The following is a 19,326-nucleotide window of genomic DNA, read 5'->3' on the forward strand; positions in this document are numbered from 1 at the left end:
TACATTCTTTTCAGTTTGAAGAGTTTATTTTGAAAAAGCCCCCTTGCTTTTACAAGGTTTTGAGTAAACCTGTTAAGATGCTTGGAGGGAGATAGAAAGGATCCTGTTTTTTATTGCAAATTTAATTTTGCTGGTTTTCACATGCAGTCATTAGGTTTTTTTTTTTTCAACTGAAGTTGCTGATACCTTAATTGCTTTAGAATAAAATAAAGAACTGCTAGGTTTTTCTTCACCCAAATAACCTCTGAAGTGGAATATCAAATGTGTTGTAGGGTCTTTTTCCTTCCCAAGAAAATACCAAAACCAGAGGGATTACAGACTCTGTACAAGTATGTTCTGTAAAAGGCAAGGTGCATGGTAATCCTTGGAGAATAACCAGATGGAGAAGCAAAATCAACCTCAGGGATCACAGAAGTAGAAGGCAGGGAGACCTGAATAAGATAGAGATTCCCTGAGCTAAAACCTGAGAGAATAGGAAAATGTGAGACTTCCCTGTTGAGTAGACATTTATGTGTGGATGCTCAGCTTGAAATTGTTCCTTATGTTGCGTGGCTAGAAAGTGCTGGAGTTCAAATGCAGGGTCCTAATTTGCGAAAGCAAACTTCACTGCGCTCTGTTGGGACGTGCTTAAGTACGTTCACTGTTCCATGCTTTGTATGTTGGTTGGTATGGTGCTACATTACACGTGTGTTCACTGTTCTACATCTGGAGCCTTGCTTTAAGTGAGCATCGTGTCTGTGCTGCCTTTTCCCCAGTCGCCAGGGCATCATCTGTGCCAGGATGGTCCCAGTCGGTGGCTGTGCAACCAGTATGTCAGAGACCAGAGCCATGAAATGGGTCCAGCTTGTACTGCTAATATGTTCAAAGTGTTAAACTTCTTTACTGGAGAGAAAATTTTATAATTTATACTAAAAATGAAATTGATATGTAAACAATAAGATTTTTGAGGGTATTTTTACTATAACAAGGGGGTTTTAGGCCTGGGGAGATGATAGCAATTCATATCAGGCATTCTTACACCTGATACAGTATTGGAGTTTAAATACTACTGCACTCCTTGAACATGTTTCCAGTGTTACTGGTTAACGTGTAGCTGCTGGTTGTTCCAGGGAGACTTTATTTGGGCAGGTGTGGGTGCTATCTTATCCCTGTTCAGAAAGTTTTACGTTAAACACTCAGACCCGCAGGGTGGTCCTCCCTCTGTTCTGTGGCGCTTTGAACTTCTTTAGACTTTTCCAGTGACAGTATTGATGACCTGCTCTGTAATACTGTCTGGCAGCTGCTTTCCTGTCTGGAAAAGCACCATGTTAAAATAACATGGATACACATAGCAGCTGGAAATAAAAATTTTCTTGTTTGTTTGCTTTTTTTCCTTCTGCAGGAATTCTGTGATTTGTTGAGACAAAGTTGAAAATGATCTTTTTCTGGCAAGATGTTTGCTTTTCAAGACTTCCCCCCCACCCCGTTATAACTATAGGGTAAATACAAGCATTTATTTTGCTAGCATTTGGTCTTGAATAGACATGAGTAAGAAGTGAAGGAAGGAGGTTATTTCTCTGATTTTTTTGCAGGAGCTTTATTCTCATTAGCTTCAGGCCATCAGAAAGTTACGTGTTCTCAGCCACTGCACATAATGAGTATGAATATTAGATCATAACTGTATATGAGAACTGTTTGCTTATTCCCCTGTTTATGCTCACATAATAATGGCAAAACAGGTTTTTAAGGGACAGCAAGATTAAGTGCTTGGGTTTTTGGCTTGACTTAAGTGCAGGCACTGAGCAGAAAAATAACATTTTCCCTCTTACAGATATCCTTCAGGTGTCAGTTCTGCAGGATCCTGGTTTTATTACATCAATCACAAGCAGCTTAAGGCTTCCAAAAACATAGTCACAGACAGATGTTGAGCCTGTCTGGGGATTAGAAATATCCTCTTCCATTAAGTATAAATTAACTTAATCACCAGGTATGAAAGATAAGCAGCATAAACATCATTCCCCGAAGCTTTCATTAAAATTCTATTTAAAACTAGGCTCGTACTTTCTATGACTTGATCCCCCTTCAAAGAGATTATATCTGCTGTAAATTTTTACAGTGACAGAGTGACAGAAATTAATGTATTGGGGGCAGTGATGTTCTCTATAATTTAACTTCTGCTGCTAGTCATCTTTTAGCAAGAGAGATGATTGGCTTATTTTTAAGTAATAATTGGTCTCCAGTCTCTGAAAAAATGAGAAAGCAATAAAACTGCCTAGCACCCAGTTGCCAGAAAATGAAAGCATAAAGCCATATTACTTAACAGCAGTGTAATCATCAGTGGTGTTATTTTGTGTATGTAGAATTCACCTGCTTTAATAGGAGGATTACTGCTGATAAAATGCAATTGCACTTCTGCTTTCTACTCTATTGGATGACAGGGTAAAGCTCCTTTTCTATCCTAACATAATCATGACTGCTTTCTAAGAATGATTTTCCACATGGGGAGAAATACCATGGGGTTTAGTTTTTTTTCTACTCTACTGTAAGACACTTGGTGGTCTAATTTAATGTTGGTTTCAATATATTACCAGGCTTTACAACAGGTTTGCCTTTGCAGTATCCTGTATTACTATTTTTAAGGCAGTTTTCTAATGGAACAAAGGAAGCTCTAGAGAAATAATGAGGCACGTAAGTACCTTTAAAAGCAAATAGTGAACACAAATAAATCTACTAGGAATAATAAAAGCTACCTCCACAAAAAATACAGAATTTGGGACTATATTTAATGATCTTTGTTCTATAATAATTTTTTGCTACAGTGGAACAAACTCTTTCAATGCAGGTTTTGCATTGCTTATCCATTATTTCATTTTACTAATGCCGTATTTTCTGCAGCATTCAAATAGATAATATAGGTAATAGCATAAGCAGTCATGCTTCTGTTATGTTAAAAATAATAAATCTTTAGCTAATGCAGACTAATTTTACCATTATTCTTAAAAAGAGAAAGTTGGAAATAAAGAATCTCAATTAATAATTAGGAAATAGCTTTTTTCCTGGCACATTGCACCTGAGACCCCTCAAATGCATTTCTTCACTTTAATGGTTTAAACTATGTATTAGGGGGTGCTGTAGAAATAAAAACAGAGCTCAAGTGCAACCATTACATACAGCTGGATGTTCAGCTCAGGTGTGCAGGATCTGCGCTGTATCTCTAAAGGACGTCTCCTCTCCCTGGTGTACTGCTGTACTGATTCCAGTCATCACTGAATAAGGTGGAGTTTAACAAAACTAGATTTAATCACAGTATCACTGGTGAACACTTAGAGCATTGGATATCAGGTTTGAAACTGTTTATTGGATTGAGCTTTACTTTAAAATACAAGGGAATTAACACAGCCTTTCTGACTTTTGATTTATGTAATAGGCTTGTTGAAAACCTAAACACTTCATTTCATACATGTGTCTCCTTAAAACACCCTAAAATTAAGCACTTTCTGATCCGGAAGATACTAAGATCACAAATGCCTATATTGTCTAGAAGGATACATTTTTCAGAGGATAGTGGAACAAATCCTCGCTTATTAATGAGGGCGGGTAAGATCCGTTCCAGACTTCTGGGCTTCTCGGGTTTCTGTGAACCGGTGGTTTCTCTGTCTGGGTTCATCTTCTGAAATCCTTCCACAGCCCTGTTGTCAAGGGAGGGATGTAAATATCTTGTTCCCCATGCTCTGGTACTTTATGGATGGCCACAACTGTGTTAGCTGTTGCCCATATTGTGATTTTTTTCAATGGAATCTGAAAGCTTATTTACATTACAGGATATTTGAAGCTATTTCTGTAGCGTTCTCCACATAAGAGTGGACAACAGCTTCTTGAATGCTTTCATCTAGGAGTGAACAGACACGGCCGCATTTGTATAGGCTAAAAGTGGGAAGCTGGGCACGGTTTGCCTCTGCACCGTCTCCTGTTTCAGAAATTCCTCTGATCGATGCACGATTCAGACAGGAAAGACTCTGTACAACTCCTTTGAAAGGGAAGTATTAATCCTTGAATAATACTTGTCGATAACTGCAGTAAGCGTAGCGTTGCTTGCGTGGCTATTGGACATGTTTCCCGATACAAACTGCATTTCTTCCTAGACAAAATGTGTAGGACAGGACGTTAGCTTGTCTTGGGTTTCAAGTTTGAAGTGAAGGCTTAGTCTTTCCTGCATATGATATGAAAATGTCAGTAATATTCTCACTCATCGCTTTGTGCCCTTGACGTGGAGCAAGTCGGGACCACCACTAGGTTTCTACGTCTTGGAAAGACTCATTAACAATGTGTTCAGGTGGCAAACTTTCGCAATCTTCCATTTTCTTTCAAAAGCTACTCAATCTTTAATGAGATGTGCTTATTTTTATAATAAGTCCACCTAATCTCAAGAGGCAGCGAGCCATCCTTCTCAGGGGACGGATGTCTGTGGAGCTTGAGTATGGCACATGGTGAGCAAATAACACTCATGGGACAGAAAATGGGAAGTCTGCAGCGAGCAGATGCTGTGTGTGAGAGGTGCTGTGGTTGTTGATGATTGACTGCAGGGACTTCGATTTAACTTTTTCAAGAATCTGCTAAATTATTTTGGTTTCGTTAAGCAAATGGCAAAGCTATGGAGTATATTTTTTAATTTAACCTTGGGTTCACCTAAAATGTGTTGGCCAACTCTCAGAAAAAAAACTTGGTACGCTCCTTTTCTTCCCCCCTTCCAGAATGAATGCAATGTTGGGCCTTGAAGGTGCAGGCAAAGTTAGACATGGTCATGTTCTCAATAAGGTTAAAATCTAAGTGAGGTGATTTAACAGCTTTATTTCTCTGAGATAAGGATTCTTTTTTCTGAGAGAGATATGGAAATTCTGATTGTTTTCAGCACTTTCTGCTTCCAGGAGACAGGACAGCTGCTGCATTTTCAAATTGTTTTTTGTATGATGTGAAGTTAGTTGTCTGCCAACAACGTGGTGATTATCAATCCTTATTCTTAATGTGATTGATTCAGCTCTTTGAAATATGGACTCTTTATTGTGGTTGCTTTGACTGCCTCAAAGCATTCTTGGAAGTGTTGAATAAACTATACGTAAGAGCAATAATGTTTCTAGCAGAATTTCAAAAATCTCTTACTCTGTGGGGTTCAATATTCTTTTGTTTTTGTGCAACTTTATTATTATTTTGAAAGGAGGAAATGCTACTGCTATTGATGTTTTTTACTTTGCCAGGGGGTGAAGAGGAGATGAATATTCAGTTTCTTCAAATGAAACTCACAAGTGGCTGGTATAAAACAAAAGATGCTGATTATTCACACAACATGCAGTTCAACTATGAAACTTCTTGCTATCGTGTACTGCAAGTACTGGAAGTCTCTGTTAATAAAATTAACTGGATTACTTCATAAAAGAAAAGTAATGAATGGTTGATAATGCAGAGACACTGCTCTGGCTTTGGCTTAGTTTCCTAAACAATTTATTTCTGAGAATGAGCACAGAAACATACTTCATACCTACACAAGCCAGTAACAAACACCAATTTCTTGGGAGGTCCATATACTGTGGTGATAAATGGGTGGATAGATAGATTAGTCATGCAAAATACTCTCTGCTTTTAACTATGTTAACATAGTCCTTGCTTTGAGAATAGAGGCTCAGCTGAGGGAATAATTATAGCTTCAGAATTCAGAACCTAATATTTTCTTTTATTAGGTAAGCAGTTGTCAGCTGATACCAAAATTGCTTAATATATACTTCTAGCAATGCCCTAAATGTTAAATGTATCAAGTGAGCATTCTTAGAAATATTAATACTGCAGTTCTTACCCTATTTTACACTGAACTTGACAGCTAAATTTTATATACAAGTATACAAAATGCTGCAAATTTTGAAGCCTTTAATTAGTAGTTGCAAATTTGTTTGTCCCTTAGCAACTTGTATTTGCATAAAGATTAAGGCCGGTCAGAATGAAAGGGATAAAACATAGATGGAGGAAACATTAATAAATTAGTAATCATGTATAAAAGATAAGTAGTCTTAGATGTCATTTCCATAAGCTTTATTAAAATTGAAATTCTTTTTTTAAAGATGCAGTTAATATTTTCTGCACAGTTGATAATTTCTAAAGAGAGATCTGTCATGAGCTGCGGAATTAGAGAAATTAATGTATTGAGGTCAGACATTAGTATGTAAATTAAGCTTTGCTTTTATTCTGTATGGCAACAGAAGCATTACCTTATATTTGACCTTTCATTCATTTAGCCTGACTCAGCTGTGTCAGTCAACACAATTAATTCGAAGGAGCAGCTTTAAAGTGTGGGGCTCAGCTTGCTTCTCCTCCCCTCGCCTGTTGGAAATCCTGTGAGAAAGGAGCTAATGGAGGGAGCCTGCGCAAATTCGCTTTCTGGACATTTGTTTAGCATTTTGGAGTTTCTCGTCCCTTCCCCACAACTCCCCTGTGGCACTTGTCCATAGACATTTTTTCAAGGTTTTCAGGGAGACTAGGGCCAAGGGTGAGAACCCTGGGTGTTGTACCCAGACTCCCAAGGTGAAGCCCTGAAAGAGACAGCGTATGTAAGAATTTCTTGGAAGGCACATTCTGGAGTAAGAAAGAACTGGATGATAAGTATGTGTAGGAGTTTTCAGCAACACTTTGAATCTGGCAGGTAACACTACAAAAATGTGTACTTCTGTATTTTCCAATTGACCGATGAGTTAATGGTAGGAATGGAGGTGAAAATCACTCTTACGTTTTCATTATTGCTGGGCTTTGGGCTGTGTGTAGCTGTACTGCCAGTGCTTATACCGATCTTTGATTGCACGACCCTTGGGGAGTTATGCATCCGCCTCACCCTTATGGTGTGGTGATGGCAGATGGCAGCGAAACACAAAAGAAAATGTAATGGTGCATTGCAAGTGAGTAGCATTTATCTAGTGCTAGGGCAAAAAACTGGTTGTGCACTCTTTCCTTGTAAAGATGTGCAGATCACAGTAAAACTCTGTTTTTATAGATAGAGAGCCTGGCTGTAATACCCAGCTAGGCAGTTGTTCTTAATTGCTCGTGGTGAGCCCACACTGGGATTGGGTGCATACAAGTGTGTTGAATAGATCTACAGAAAATAAACTCGTGTTGAAGTAGTGTCTGTGGAGAATTACACTCTGAATAGAGTCAGCGTAAATACCTGCAGTTAAGGTGAGTGTGCAGAGTAGGCAAGTCTATGTATCAGTTCAGTTTTACAGATCTGCACAAGTTCTTGTGCAGGTTTGGTTTGGAGAGTCTGAGGTTTTAATAAAAGTGCAAAATATAACTTTCACTTTAATCCAAATTATATGATCAAATTAATTAAGCTGTAAGCATTAGGAAAGGAAACCTTGAGGGAGGGGGGGAAGATAAAGAATGAAAACAAATCATTACACTTCATAAAAGCAGTAACCTGTAAAAGCAAATATTCTCTTTTTTTACTTAATGGAAGTACAAGATTTGTCAATAAAGATTAGAATTAAGTTTACTTGTTCTGATTTAAATATTTTGTAGACTTTCCCAATGTGTAAGTGGAAAGGAATGAGAGATGCAGTAGGATACAAAAAAGCTGGGTTTATTTTTAAAATACTTTTCTAATAAGAAATACGGTTTTAAGACCTAGTTCAGTTAGTTTGAAATGAGATGCTGGTTTTGAGGTTTTTATCCATGACCTCAAAGGCAGCTGTAGGCTTTTCTCCCTAGAAAGGAGGGGAAGAAGGAAGTTCTAAGTGGTAGTGTAGAGCCTCTGCTTTATTACATTCAGATTTTTTTTTTTAACCATAATACAGGGTGGTGTCTATAAACACAATTTTCTATGACCCTAATACAACCCAAACATAGTTTAATAATTTGACATATGTCCATTCCCCCTTAAGCAGGCAGAGTGTCTTCTGTGACTCCCAGCAGTAACGTGTCCAGAGTATTTCTTTACAATTATGGGTTGGGTGTTCTCTTCATGACCATTTCACATTTCTTTTGAGGGTAGGGGTTGAAAAGCAGAAGGCTGGAAAAAACCTCTTTTAAACTACTGTACTTCCTCAGAAGTTCCAGGGACTTTTACTTCTGCAGGAAAGAGGATTTGTGAAGGAAGCCCAGGTCTGCAGCTGAAGGGTACGCTGAGAGATGCTGCTCCACAGGTCAGACCTGTCTCAGGAGTGTGGAGCAGATGGACAACACTCCAGCGTCCCTTCTGTGGCTGGGCAGCACAGGCACCAAAAGCACTGGCGCTGTAATGAATTTCTCTGAAGCCGATCCCTTTTAACAGTCTCTTCAATGTTTTCTGTGAAAAATGAAATCTAATGAAATCTCCTCAGCTCTGCTTGCATCTTTTAAAGTAAAGCTTTATACTTTTTTTAACTGAGAATGTTACTGATGAATGAGTAATGTGCAGTTGAAAAAACTCTTGAATTTAGAATGATAAAGGGTTCAGGGCTTCCAGGCGTCATTAACACAAGAGTTGTGTTTCAAACAACACAACCTTCTCTCCTACTGAGTACAAGTTTTCACATTTGGTCAAGGTCTAGTTCAACTGGCTGAAAATTTGAATTTCTAAATTCACGAGCAGACCTTTTAAGAACAAAAATAGAAGCCTGTGTGCTTATTGTTCTTTGGCTGTACTCACTCTTTTGGCAACCTGAGGGTACTTGGTGGCAGTGAAACCACCATCCAAACTAATAATTTATTACTTTAAGCTTTACTTAACTAATGGCAAAAATAACATTATTTTTCTACTTTGCTATTTACAGCAGAGGAACATTATCAAAGCACTACCTAAGATTTGTATTTATTTTTTAAAGACTTTTTAGAATATTTTATCTGAAAAATGATCACATTTATTTATAGATATTCAACATCAGTGAAGTTAAGTGTGGGTACAAAAGAAGTACTGTTATTTTCAAGTTTTGTAACAATAGTCTTAAAAAAGCAGATGCTTTGTGAATCGCAGCGTGACAGTCCCATCCAAGCAGCCAGGGCTTGGCAGTTTGGAGGACTTAAACACCAAAGACACTGAACACAAATGCTTTGTACAAAGAACTGTTGCAACAGCTGTGAACGTTCAAAGTTCATCTCTGTAAACTTGGAGCTGGCATGTGGTGGTTACAGTTTGGGCAGGGGCTGCAGTGGGTGGTGAGCTGCTGCCGTTTGCAGGTAACATTGGGAGGTATGAATGAGTTCAGAGCCCAGATTCAAGCAGGGTTGAAAACTTGGCCCCAAAAATGTCTTTCAGAAATTAGATTTTGCAATTTGGTTCATAGTACTGAAAACTTTTTTGCTGTTCTTGCCTTCCCCCCGCCCCCCCCCCCCCCCCCCCCCCCCCGTAAGGGCTCTTTGTCTTCCTGTTGCCATACATTTATTTTCAACATAGCTCTTGCTAGGAGGTAAAGGTATAACTTCAAAGTATTCCACACTAAAAGGGGACACAGTGTGGCAATGGATTAATGTCTTTTAGGGAAATTTCGTAGAAAAGAGAGCCTACAAATCCCATGGGGATACTTTTTACGGATGATTGGCTGCAGGATGGCTGCAAGAGGGGTAAGGAAATCTGCCTTTTGCTAAGTCAGAAGGTACAGATTTACTGTGGATTTGACCTAACTTTTACAGTGCTGTGGGTGGATAATAACTATGTTGATTTTTGTCCTCTGCTGGAACAGAACTTTCAGAAGGATACTAAATCTGCTCAGGAACACGAAAGATCAACGTAGTAAAAACACTAATTTTTTTAGTACCTAGTGTGAATTATACTTACTCTTCATGATGGGTACTTAGGAAAATCACTGGAAAGAAAATGAAAACCTGCATGTGCTTAGTGTGTGCCAAATAATTACCGTCAGCTATTGGACTTTCTGAACTTATGAGAACAGCAATCCTTAATTTTATCTAGATCTGTCAAATGCAGAGAAAAAGTAAACATGTCATGCTGAATAAACATGTAACATTTATTTCAGAACACCATTATCTTGATCGGCTTTATTTAGGGAATTTGGCAACAATGAAGATGAAATAATGTATTTTGACAGTATGCACAGAGGATTTGAAGAAAAAATAATGGGATTGCTCAGAAGTTTGCCTTGTGAATAGTGCCAGTATGCATTTGTGTGAACCTTGTTGCTTCTGTATGTATTGTTAGAGTTCCTTCTTTGCTGATGTTCCTTACTGTATTTCTTGTACCTTACTTGTCAGGGAAGGTGAAGGCTTCTAATCATTATTGGAAAATAAGTTTAGTCTTAGATTATTACAGTCTCTCAGCATTTCCCATTAAGTATTCCATGAAATTCCATGCAAGTTATCTTTTTTCTACATACCTAATTTTGTTTGATGCTAATGGTAACTGCATGTTGGTACTATCTGATGGTTCCTTTGGTATGCGGAGGAAGTTAGCCTGTTATCTTTTGTGAGGTTGTAAAGATTTATTGAAAAGACTAGGATATTTTACAGCATCACAAGGAATCTACATTGAGGAGCACTGTTTCTGTGTTATGGGAGGGGAAAGTTGAGATGTATGGCTTTTAATGTTTAGCTGTTTGGATTAAAAAGAAATATCTGCCATTCTAGAAAAAAAATAACTCAGTAGGGCCTGATTCTTTGAGAACCTGTTGTTACCTGAGCTGTTTTAAGTGATCCAAGGAGCATTACGGGTTAGGACAAGGAAAAGTAAGAAGGGAAGTGGGGGGGGAAAAATATTGTTCCAGATCAGGGATGCAGAAAGGAGTAACACAATCTGATGTCCATCCCGGCTTTCTGTGATGAAAGAGAAACTAAAATGTCTTTATCAATGAGTGCACTATATTTTTTTTTTAAGCATTGTAAGGGTATCAGGGAGGTGTACCTTGTTGTCAGTGTTTCACTTTTGGAATGTTTTAGGTGAAATAAATTCAAAGGAATAGGACTTTCAGAAAATGCTGAGGAGTCATGTGGAAAATGTCTTAAACTGTCATAATTTTGAAGTCCTAAGATCACCTATCCAAAAAATATTCATTTATATAATTCGGTAGCTGGATTGATAGCCAGCTCCCTGAATTTCTGAACACTGGTAATGTTTTCCATCTGTTTCTATAGCTTGGGCAGTGCTATAGAATCTGTGGCAATTTAATACCTGTGTAGAAAACTGCTGACCCTTCCTAGGAGACAATAGCCAAAGGTCCATGTAAAAGGAGCCACGCAGGGCCAGGGTGACTGTGTGGTGGTGTGCTGAGCAGGCACCTGCTCTTACCTTGTTGAAGGAGTAACCGAAGATTTGGACAAAGGAGAAGTTTAGTATAAAAGACAAAATCTCAAAACTTACAGAAAAATAGTATGATGGTGCCCAGCTCCCAGTCCTTTCAAGGGGAGTGATGAGTTAACAGTAGTTCTCACAATTAACCTGGTAATGATGGGGCATCTCTGTCAATCATATTTATAGGTGTGACTTTTAGCATCAGAGAATGGTCTGCTTGTTATCCTTTTAACTCCTATAACGTGATTTCTGCCCTAGGGAACCTTAGTATTTGTTCTTGATTTTTTTTTTTTTATTATTGTAAAGATCACATAAAATAATGTTTTATAATTTAAAACAACCACAAAACCTCAGAATATTGACTCTTGTAAGAATAAAGTTAATGTGAGATACAATTGTTCTATGTGCCACAGGTGTCAGCCTTTGGAGCATGTCTCAGAAGCAAATGAAGAGCTGTTAGATGCTGGAGCAGCAGAGAGACCTGAATCTGATGCCCCCAGGAGTCCAGAGCCTGGCCTCCCCTCCCTTTGCCTCAAGCAAGTGTTCCCCAAGTACGCAAAGCAGTTTAACTATCTGCGGCTTGTGGACAGAGTGGCTGCGTTGTTTATCCGATTTCTTGGTGTAAAAGGGACGACAAAGTTGGGGCCGACAGGTTTCCGAACGTTTATAAGGTTAGTAAACTGAAGGTTTCTTTAGAAATTGCTTAAAGCATCATCAAAGTGTTAGAAGCTCCTGGTCCTTGGGCTAGCACTGCTGTCCCTGAGCTTATCTTAAGTTTTGTTGAATAAAAGCAGGTCCTAACAGTGGTACGCTTTTAGCTTGTAGGTTTAGTAGTGCCTTCCAAAAAAACTTTTCCCCATAAGTTCCATCAGACCATTTTTATAAAAAAAGGTGTATTTTTGTCATTCCAAGCTCCCAAAACACCTGACCTCTGTGAAACTGTGTCTGGTAGGATCCTAGGGTTCTTTATTCTGCAGCAGAACCGCGATGCTTTGGGAGATACTATTTGCAGTCAACATGTCATGCTCCTAGTAAATTGTAGGAATAGTACTGTGAGAAAGTGACAACTGAAATTGGGTCACTTCATCTGATTCTGTTGGCTGTGGGGACACAGCCATCTGCCCCAGGCCACAGGAAAGGATTTCCAAATGCCAGTTGCTGATGCACTGTGCACTAAGGATTTGCATTGTGAAATTGCAACTTGCAATGGCAAGGAACTCAATTTATTTTTTCACATACTTTTTATTTGTGAGGGGTTGTTTTTTTCATTGTTTTTTATGGATATATCTGTTCTAGTCATGGTACCAATATCTCATTTTCTGTTTTTCGTTGACAATGACAAAAGAAATAAGCAGCAGCAGATGTATTCTTAAAATACAGATCCTGTTTCTATGCAGATGCATTTTGCATTCAGGAATGAATATAAACAATTTGACTTATACAAATGACAATATATAGAAAATGACTGAAGACATCTGCTCTATCCGCAGACCAGTACAGGATTGTTTCCAGTTCTGTATTTTCTATTGTTTAGTCCAGCCTGTATTTGGCACTTGACAGAGGAACACAGAATAAATGCCAGCGTTTTCTTTTAAGAATATTAAAATAAATTGCCATATCCCAATGAAATGGTGTTTGCAGTTTCTTAATGCATGTTAAATTAAACTTTTAAATACAGTCTTCCCCCCTTCCCCCTGCCCCCAGAGGATCTATACCAACTCTATGGCCCTTCTCTGAAATGCTGTCACTACTACTCATTTCAGAAATAAGGCCATGTTTTTAAGACATGAGCTGTATCACTTTTCAAGAATAAGATGGTACACAAGTGTGATTGTGTGTGTGCGTGCATGTGTGTGTCGGCAAGTGGTCACAGAGACTATCCACTCAAATTTTGGCTACTCAAAATCTGTTCCCCTTTGATAATTTCTTCATTCTAAAACAAGAACTAAAAGGGAAATACCGAATGTGTCTCTAGTCCTTGCTTGGATGCTGCCAAAGATTTTTTTGGGATCTAGGCTAGACCTTAACTCTGTTTTAAGGGACCTCTGCTTAGACTACTGAAAATTAAGATTCTTTTCAACTATCCAGGTAGGGTATTTTTGTTGGGGTTTTATCTCCACCTCCCACCCCCCACCCCCTCTTTTTTTTGTTTTCTTTCTTTTCTGGCTACAAATTTTGGCCAGCTCTTTGGCATGTGCACTGGTTCTAGCCAGGCTGCCAGACATCTGGAAATTCTGGACAGATGGCTAATTCTCATACACAGATCAACACTACACTGCAGGCTCAGACCACACAAGTGTCAGATTTCCTACATGTGCTTATCACCAGATGCCTGAGATACATCCCGAGATGCTGCTCTTTTCCATGCAGTGTTCAGTAACGTACAGGGTAAATCTGTTAGGCCTTCAGGCATGAAGAAGTAATTCTGTGTCTGAAAGCTTTCCTCCAACCTTTTTCAAACAGGATCAGTCAGTCAAACAAAAAAGTAGTTCTCTGTGCAAACTCTGCCTCATGTAGATAGTCTGTGCAGATTTGTGTTGGCTTTCACAATGTACCGTTAGAGTACAGCCTAGGAGAAGCTGTGTGTAACAGTCAAGTCATTTTTAATTGAAATATTTAGGGGTTTTTTTTTTCTTCCTTTTTCTTTTTTTTTCTGTTTTGTCACAAAATCAAAATAAACCAGTTAATCTGTAATCTCATCTGCTGCCCTTTTGTGTCTGGAGATCAATGTGACTTTGCATGTGCAGTTTGTATTTGGGTGCATGCCTCTATGCCACCAGTGTGATCTGGACAGGCAGCAGTGCTAGGTACATACAAGTTCTGCATGTGATTTTTTTTTTTTTTTTTTTTTTTTTTTCCCAGGCATGCAGGGCCTGTACCATTTCAGATACGTGCACTTTATGAACTCCGGTTTGTTTGCTCTCTGCTGTATATGCGTTATTAGCCTAAACATGTTACAGTGGGTGTGTACATATGACATTGCTAAACTTTTCTCCCAGTGTTCTCTCAGTTGCCCTTGCAGAATTTTCCCTAACTTGGAAGTTCAGATGTAATCAGAATTTCTTCTTCATTTTGTCTGTTTTTAACAGAAACTGCAAACTGAGCAACAGCAATTTTTCAATGGCTTCTGTAGATATCTTATATATTGATATCACAAGAAGGTGGAACAGCATGGGAATCGACCACAAAGAATCAGGTAACACTGTTTTGTAGTTCAAGACTATGGAAGCCAGGGGAGGTGGGGTTGGCCATTTTGGTAGCTGAAGCACACCTCAAATGTTCAATTAAAAAAAATGGGAACAAGGCATGTACATCTGAAGCATGTACATGTACAACAAATTCTTCTGTTTAGTTCTGTGGCAGTTTCCCTTTATCTACAGAACTGATAACTCTTAGTTTTCAGTTTATTTATTGGAACAAGTCTTCCTCAAACCCATTTTTATGCTTACAATTTTGCATTTGGAAGACTTGTTGCTATTTGCAGAGAAGCATTTAAAACTATTCCCACTGGAACCTTCAACTTAATGCAGTGTTAAGAAATTACGCCCATATTAGAGTAGCTTATGTGGTTTAGCAAAACCCAACCATACCAAAAGCTGTGCAGGAGCTAGAAATAAATATGCTTAACTTCTCTTTGATTTGTGTTCCCCGGCAAGATTACTTTGGGGACAAACGAAACTACCTGTATTACTTTTCATTTCCCAGAGAGTTGTGTCATCCCCACCCCACCACCCAACAGTATGCTTCTTTTTTTCATGTTTGTTGTCTTTGTGATGGGTGAAGAAAGGACAATTGGGTTTTTTCACAAACTTCCACAGTGCTATTTAAATAGGTTCTTACTAAGGACGAGTTGCAACAAGCACCCCTTGCTGTAAATTGATTTTTCATACAGGAGCTAGGTCGAACAGCCAACCTAACCTTCAGTAGTGAATTACCTCCCCATCTGCTTGGTCACATTTTTAGATCTGAGACAGTAATCTATCAAATGGCAGAGTGCAGGGATTGTTTTCTTATTATATTGATGGCCTCAATACACCATTTAATATATAACTTAATTTCTAAAATTGCTGTTACATTTCTATATGAAATTGAGTCCATAAATTTGGCAACTTTTCCATAGCTTTTGCAAAACATTGGATAATTTCAATTGCACTAGTATTCCCATCTAAAAAAAAGAAATAGAATGTTCCTGATGACATTTTTTGGAGCCATTTATAGCAGGGAAACAGCAGCTGCAGTATTCTGAAAGGTTTTATGCCACTGTGCCTTGTGGCCATCAAGTATTGTTAAGGTTCCCTTTAAATCAGTGTGGGATGAAGAAATCCACCTCAGCGCTGCTGGTGTAAACTAGCATGCAGGTCACAGAGCTGCAGGCTGGCATTTGCCCAGAAATTGGTTCAAAATATGTTTTTATATAGAAGCTGAACATGGACATCAATGTATGTACTCCTGCATTTTTTTTTAAATGCTATAATAGCAGAAGAATCAAAAGTAGTCTCCAAGTTGAGACTGACTTTTCTATTGTTATCCCACCCCCCTAAAATATATCTGCAGTTACCTCCTGCATAGATATCAACAATCAGTGATACACATAATTTGTGAGAGTATGATCAGGTATCATAGCAGTAGAATTGTTTTGAATATTTGATTGTGCTTCAGAAATGTTAATGAAGCTTGTATTTGTATGAAACAGGTAAGTAAGTATTATTTTGTCTTGCTTGAACTTAGGTATCCTATAATATCCTGTAGAGTCTGTGTGTACAAAGTGAGATAAGGTAAGGCAAAAGGAGAACAAGTAAAATAGACTTTTCACATGGCTGATAAAAAGAATAAATCCAGACCTAAGATTAAAAGGGAGAAAATGAATGTATAGTGTAGAAGAGATAGTATGGCTTATTATGCATGACCTCCTGTACTACTTTAGGGTCACCTTAGTTTCACAGGTATGTAAAATTTGAGTATTTGCATATACCCTTTCAGTGTGGGTGTCAAGTCATTTATGTGGTTAGCTGATAGAATCTGACTAGCAAAAATAATAGAAATGCAAGTGAATCTTCAGGCTTTCAGAAATCAAGCAACTTGTTGACAGTCTCAATGAATGAGGTGTTTCCTAGGTGTTGAAACACAAAATGTCCAATGATTTCTCTTGGCTTTGTGTTTTGCCCACTCCAGCCGTAACCAATACGGTAACTATTGCTGCTGTTGTAAACCAGCAGCTTCTAACTTTTTTGATTGTATGTTTCGCCACAGTGTCACTTATGGAGGAGAAAGTGTGTATGTTACCAAAGGTGCTTTCTTTGCCTGCAGCTCACCGTGACTGATAAAATAATTTACTGAGCTGGCAGCTGCTGCTTTCAGATAACTCAACGATTCCTTTGCAAGTTATTTTACAGCCAAGATTGTGAGCGACCCCAGCTGCAGCCTTCGTTGAGAGAAATTATACTTCAGAATCTAATTGTAATATTTTGAAAAGATGTTTTTCCTGTAGCATCAATAAGCCCACATTAAGTTAAAAACCCCAAACCTTTCAGTATCTCCTCCTAAAAGAATTTTAAGTGTATGTTTAAACTGGGAGAGCCAGTTAAAAGCACAAAGCAGCTATAACGGTTCCTTGTTGCTGGCATTCTGCAAAACCAATTGTGATCTGCCTTCTTAATTAAGAATTAAAGTAGGTATTACTTCAAGTTTTAAATACAATAATTAGTGTTAATATGCAGCCCTTCTTTCCATTGGCTGTGGTAATGTATCACTAGTGAGATGTGCTCAGACAACACCCTGAAGAGCTTGTACTGCAGCATGTGGCTTCTGCAGGGGACTTTTGTTGGTGAGGGAGCAGAGCGGGGAGTTTTATTATAGCAGAGAAATTTTTTGGCACTGCACTGCTTTCCCTTCGTACACACTTCAGCTGTTTGTTTTTTCATTCAGTTGAAACAAAACTACTATTGTAGAGTTACTGGGGATGGCTGGGAAAAAAGCCTCTTCACCTTCAAAAGGAAGGCTAAGGATTTGGACCTGGTATGGTCTTTGCAGGAGAGAAGATCAAATAAACTCACTTTTGTGATAAGGTGATACTTGGTAATGGGGTTATCTTTATAGTGCTACAGACTGAAATGACATACTATTTCAGTATTTCTACACTTGAACTTTTGTTTTAGGTCCATCTAAATAAACCAGTTCAGTTGCTGATTATAAACTTGTTTTTCTCTCCAAGGTAGATTGTTTTTCTTGAAGCTCAATATGTTACTGTGCACCTGATTTGGTTTCAGTTTAATATTTGAGGCAGCAGAAATCAAGGCTGATATTACATCAGTTTAATTGTACAATATCTTAAAATTGGTTGTTGCTGTACCGGTTTGCCTCTGGATGCCAGGCTGCTGGTCAGGCTGCTGTCTGCAAAGCCAGAAATAGCCTTGGTGATGGAGAGTATCGCCTGTCTGTAACCGGGCTGGGGCTTACCCTGTACTAAAACACTAAGTGACCTCATGTGTGTTACACACAAATAAAACCTCTTTTGGTCTTTGAAGAACAATTTCTTTTCTAAGTGAGCACTCTAGGTGGCTGCTGTTTAAGTTAAAAGATGTTAACTAAACATGATTTTATGTGTCCACACCCAGCACATACACATTTGGCCTTGCTGCCAAAAGAAACCAGATAGTGTTACGTCTAAAGAATGTAGTTTGCTAGAAAACGCTGTGCTATGGATCTCTTATAAAAGAGCCTTTTGCTTGCAGGAATGTGTTTGCAAGCCTTTGTCGAAGCTTTCTTCTGTCTGGCTCAGAAAAAATACAAGTCCCTCCCACTACACGAGCAAGTGGCGTCGCTGATCGATTTTTGTGAGTATCAGCTGGCTGCCCTGGATGAAAAGCGCCTGGTTTGTGGCTGGGGGATTGTGGAGCGCCGAAGTGCAGTAGTTCCTTGTCAGACAGATGGACTTCACCTTGCACCAGCTGCACATGCACCCCTCTTGAATCGCACGGCTGCGGCTAGTAAATTTGCAGATTGTAAAAATCATCGCTATTAATGGTGCTGATTTACCAGGACAGAATTGAGAATGAATCCCCGGGTACGTACGTATATTGCAGGAGGAAAGACAGACTCCTGAATTCCCTCAGCTGATAGTTGCAATTATTTATTTCAGCTTTTTTTAATTATTAACACTCTTCAAAAAAGTCTACTGCAAGCTCCCATTCTCAAATAATGATCCTGGTGATGGCTATTTATTTACTCCTCTGTTGGACCTACAGCACACCTCAGGTGACAAATTCTGCTTTTATCCCGAGTGTATAGAGAATGACTGTGAAGATAAGGACCAAAATACAGTGGGATGATAACCAGCATCATGGGATTGGTTGTACTGGTGGAGAGTAATGCTCATATCAAAGGAATTACGCTGCTTTGTATGCACTAGATGTATCATGGAAATCTAGTAAGGAGCTGCAGCCTCCAATACCAGTTGTGGACTTCGGAAAACTAACCTGGAATTACGTTTGTGGTCAGACTTCAGGCTTTGACCCTCTTCTTTCAGTGGCTTGGACTGCACATGTTGGAATCAATATGGAGTTGGTCATTTTCTATGTACTTAAAATTTTTTTAAAGTCAGTCTTGAAACACAGTGAAATCATATTTTGGCTTCTACTTCTTTGTACACGTCTTTGCCATGACAAGAACTGTTAATTTTTTAAAGAAACTAAAGATGTTTATCCTTTTGCTTCCACAGAACCAATAAGCTCACACTTATTCACAGAAAAAAATTACTTCATTAAGTCAAATTTGGTGAACTAAGTGGTGGTTTTGTCTTCAGGTACTAAGCACTGCTTCTGTAAAAAGTTTTACGGTGTAAAGGCCTAAGACATTATTGAAATTCCAGTGAAACCAATCCTGCCACTGGCTTTAGGCTAAACTAATTGTATTCTAGGCTTGCTTGTTTTTTGCCTTTTGTGTGTCTGTTATCCTATTTGGACCTGCAGTAACATCTAGAGTAGATTTTATTGTATTTTTTGTCTTTGCACATATTCTTAATTTTTTCCCTTAAATAACAGTATAACTTTGTACAAATGAGATCTGTATTATTTAACAGGGTATTTTGTCAAGAA

At 38.5% G+C, this 19,326-nt stretch overlaps 1 protein-coding gene across 2 annotated transcripts in view; it reads left to right on the forward strand.

The window, feature by feature from the left end:
• The window catches only part of TTLL11 (tubulin tyrosine ligase like 11), a 50,363-nt gene extending 31,037 nt beyond the window's left edge, over positions 1-19,326 (forward strand). For both annotated transcript variants that reach the window (XM_056350812.1, XM_056350813.1), the window contains 3 exons: positions 11,647-11,904; positions 14,323-14,429; positions 17,965-19,326. In XM_056350812.1, coding sequence (XP_056206787.1) covers positions 11,647-11,904; positions 14,323-14,429; positions 17,965-18,254 — 655 coding nt within the window. In that variant the 3' untranslated portion in view covers positions 18,255-19,326. The remainder of the gene's footprint in view (positions 1-11,646; positions 11,905-14,322; positions 14,430-17,964) is intronic.

The sequence above is a fragment of the Falco biarmicus genome, chromosome 9 (genome assembly GCF_023638135.1).
Source record: "Falco biarmicus isolate bFalBia1 chromosome 9, bFalBia1.pri, whole genome shotgun sequence".
Taxonomy (NCBI): Eukaryota; Metazoa; Chordata; class Aves; order Falconiformes; family Falconidae; genus Falco; species Falco biarmicus.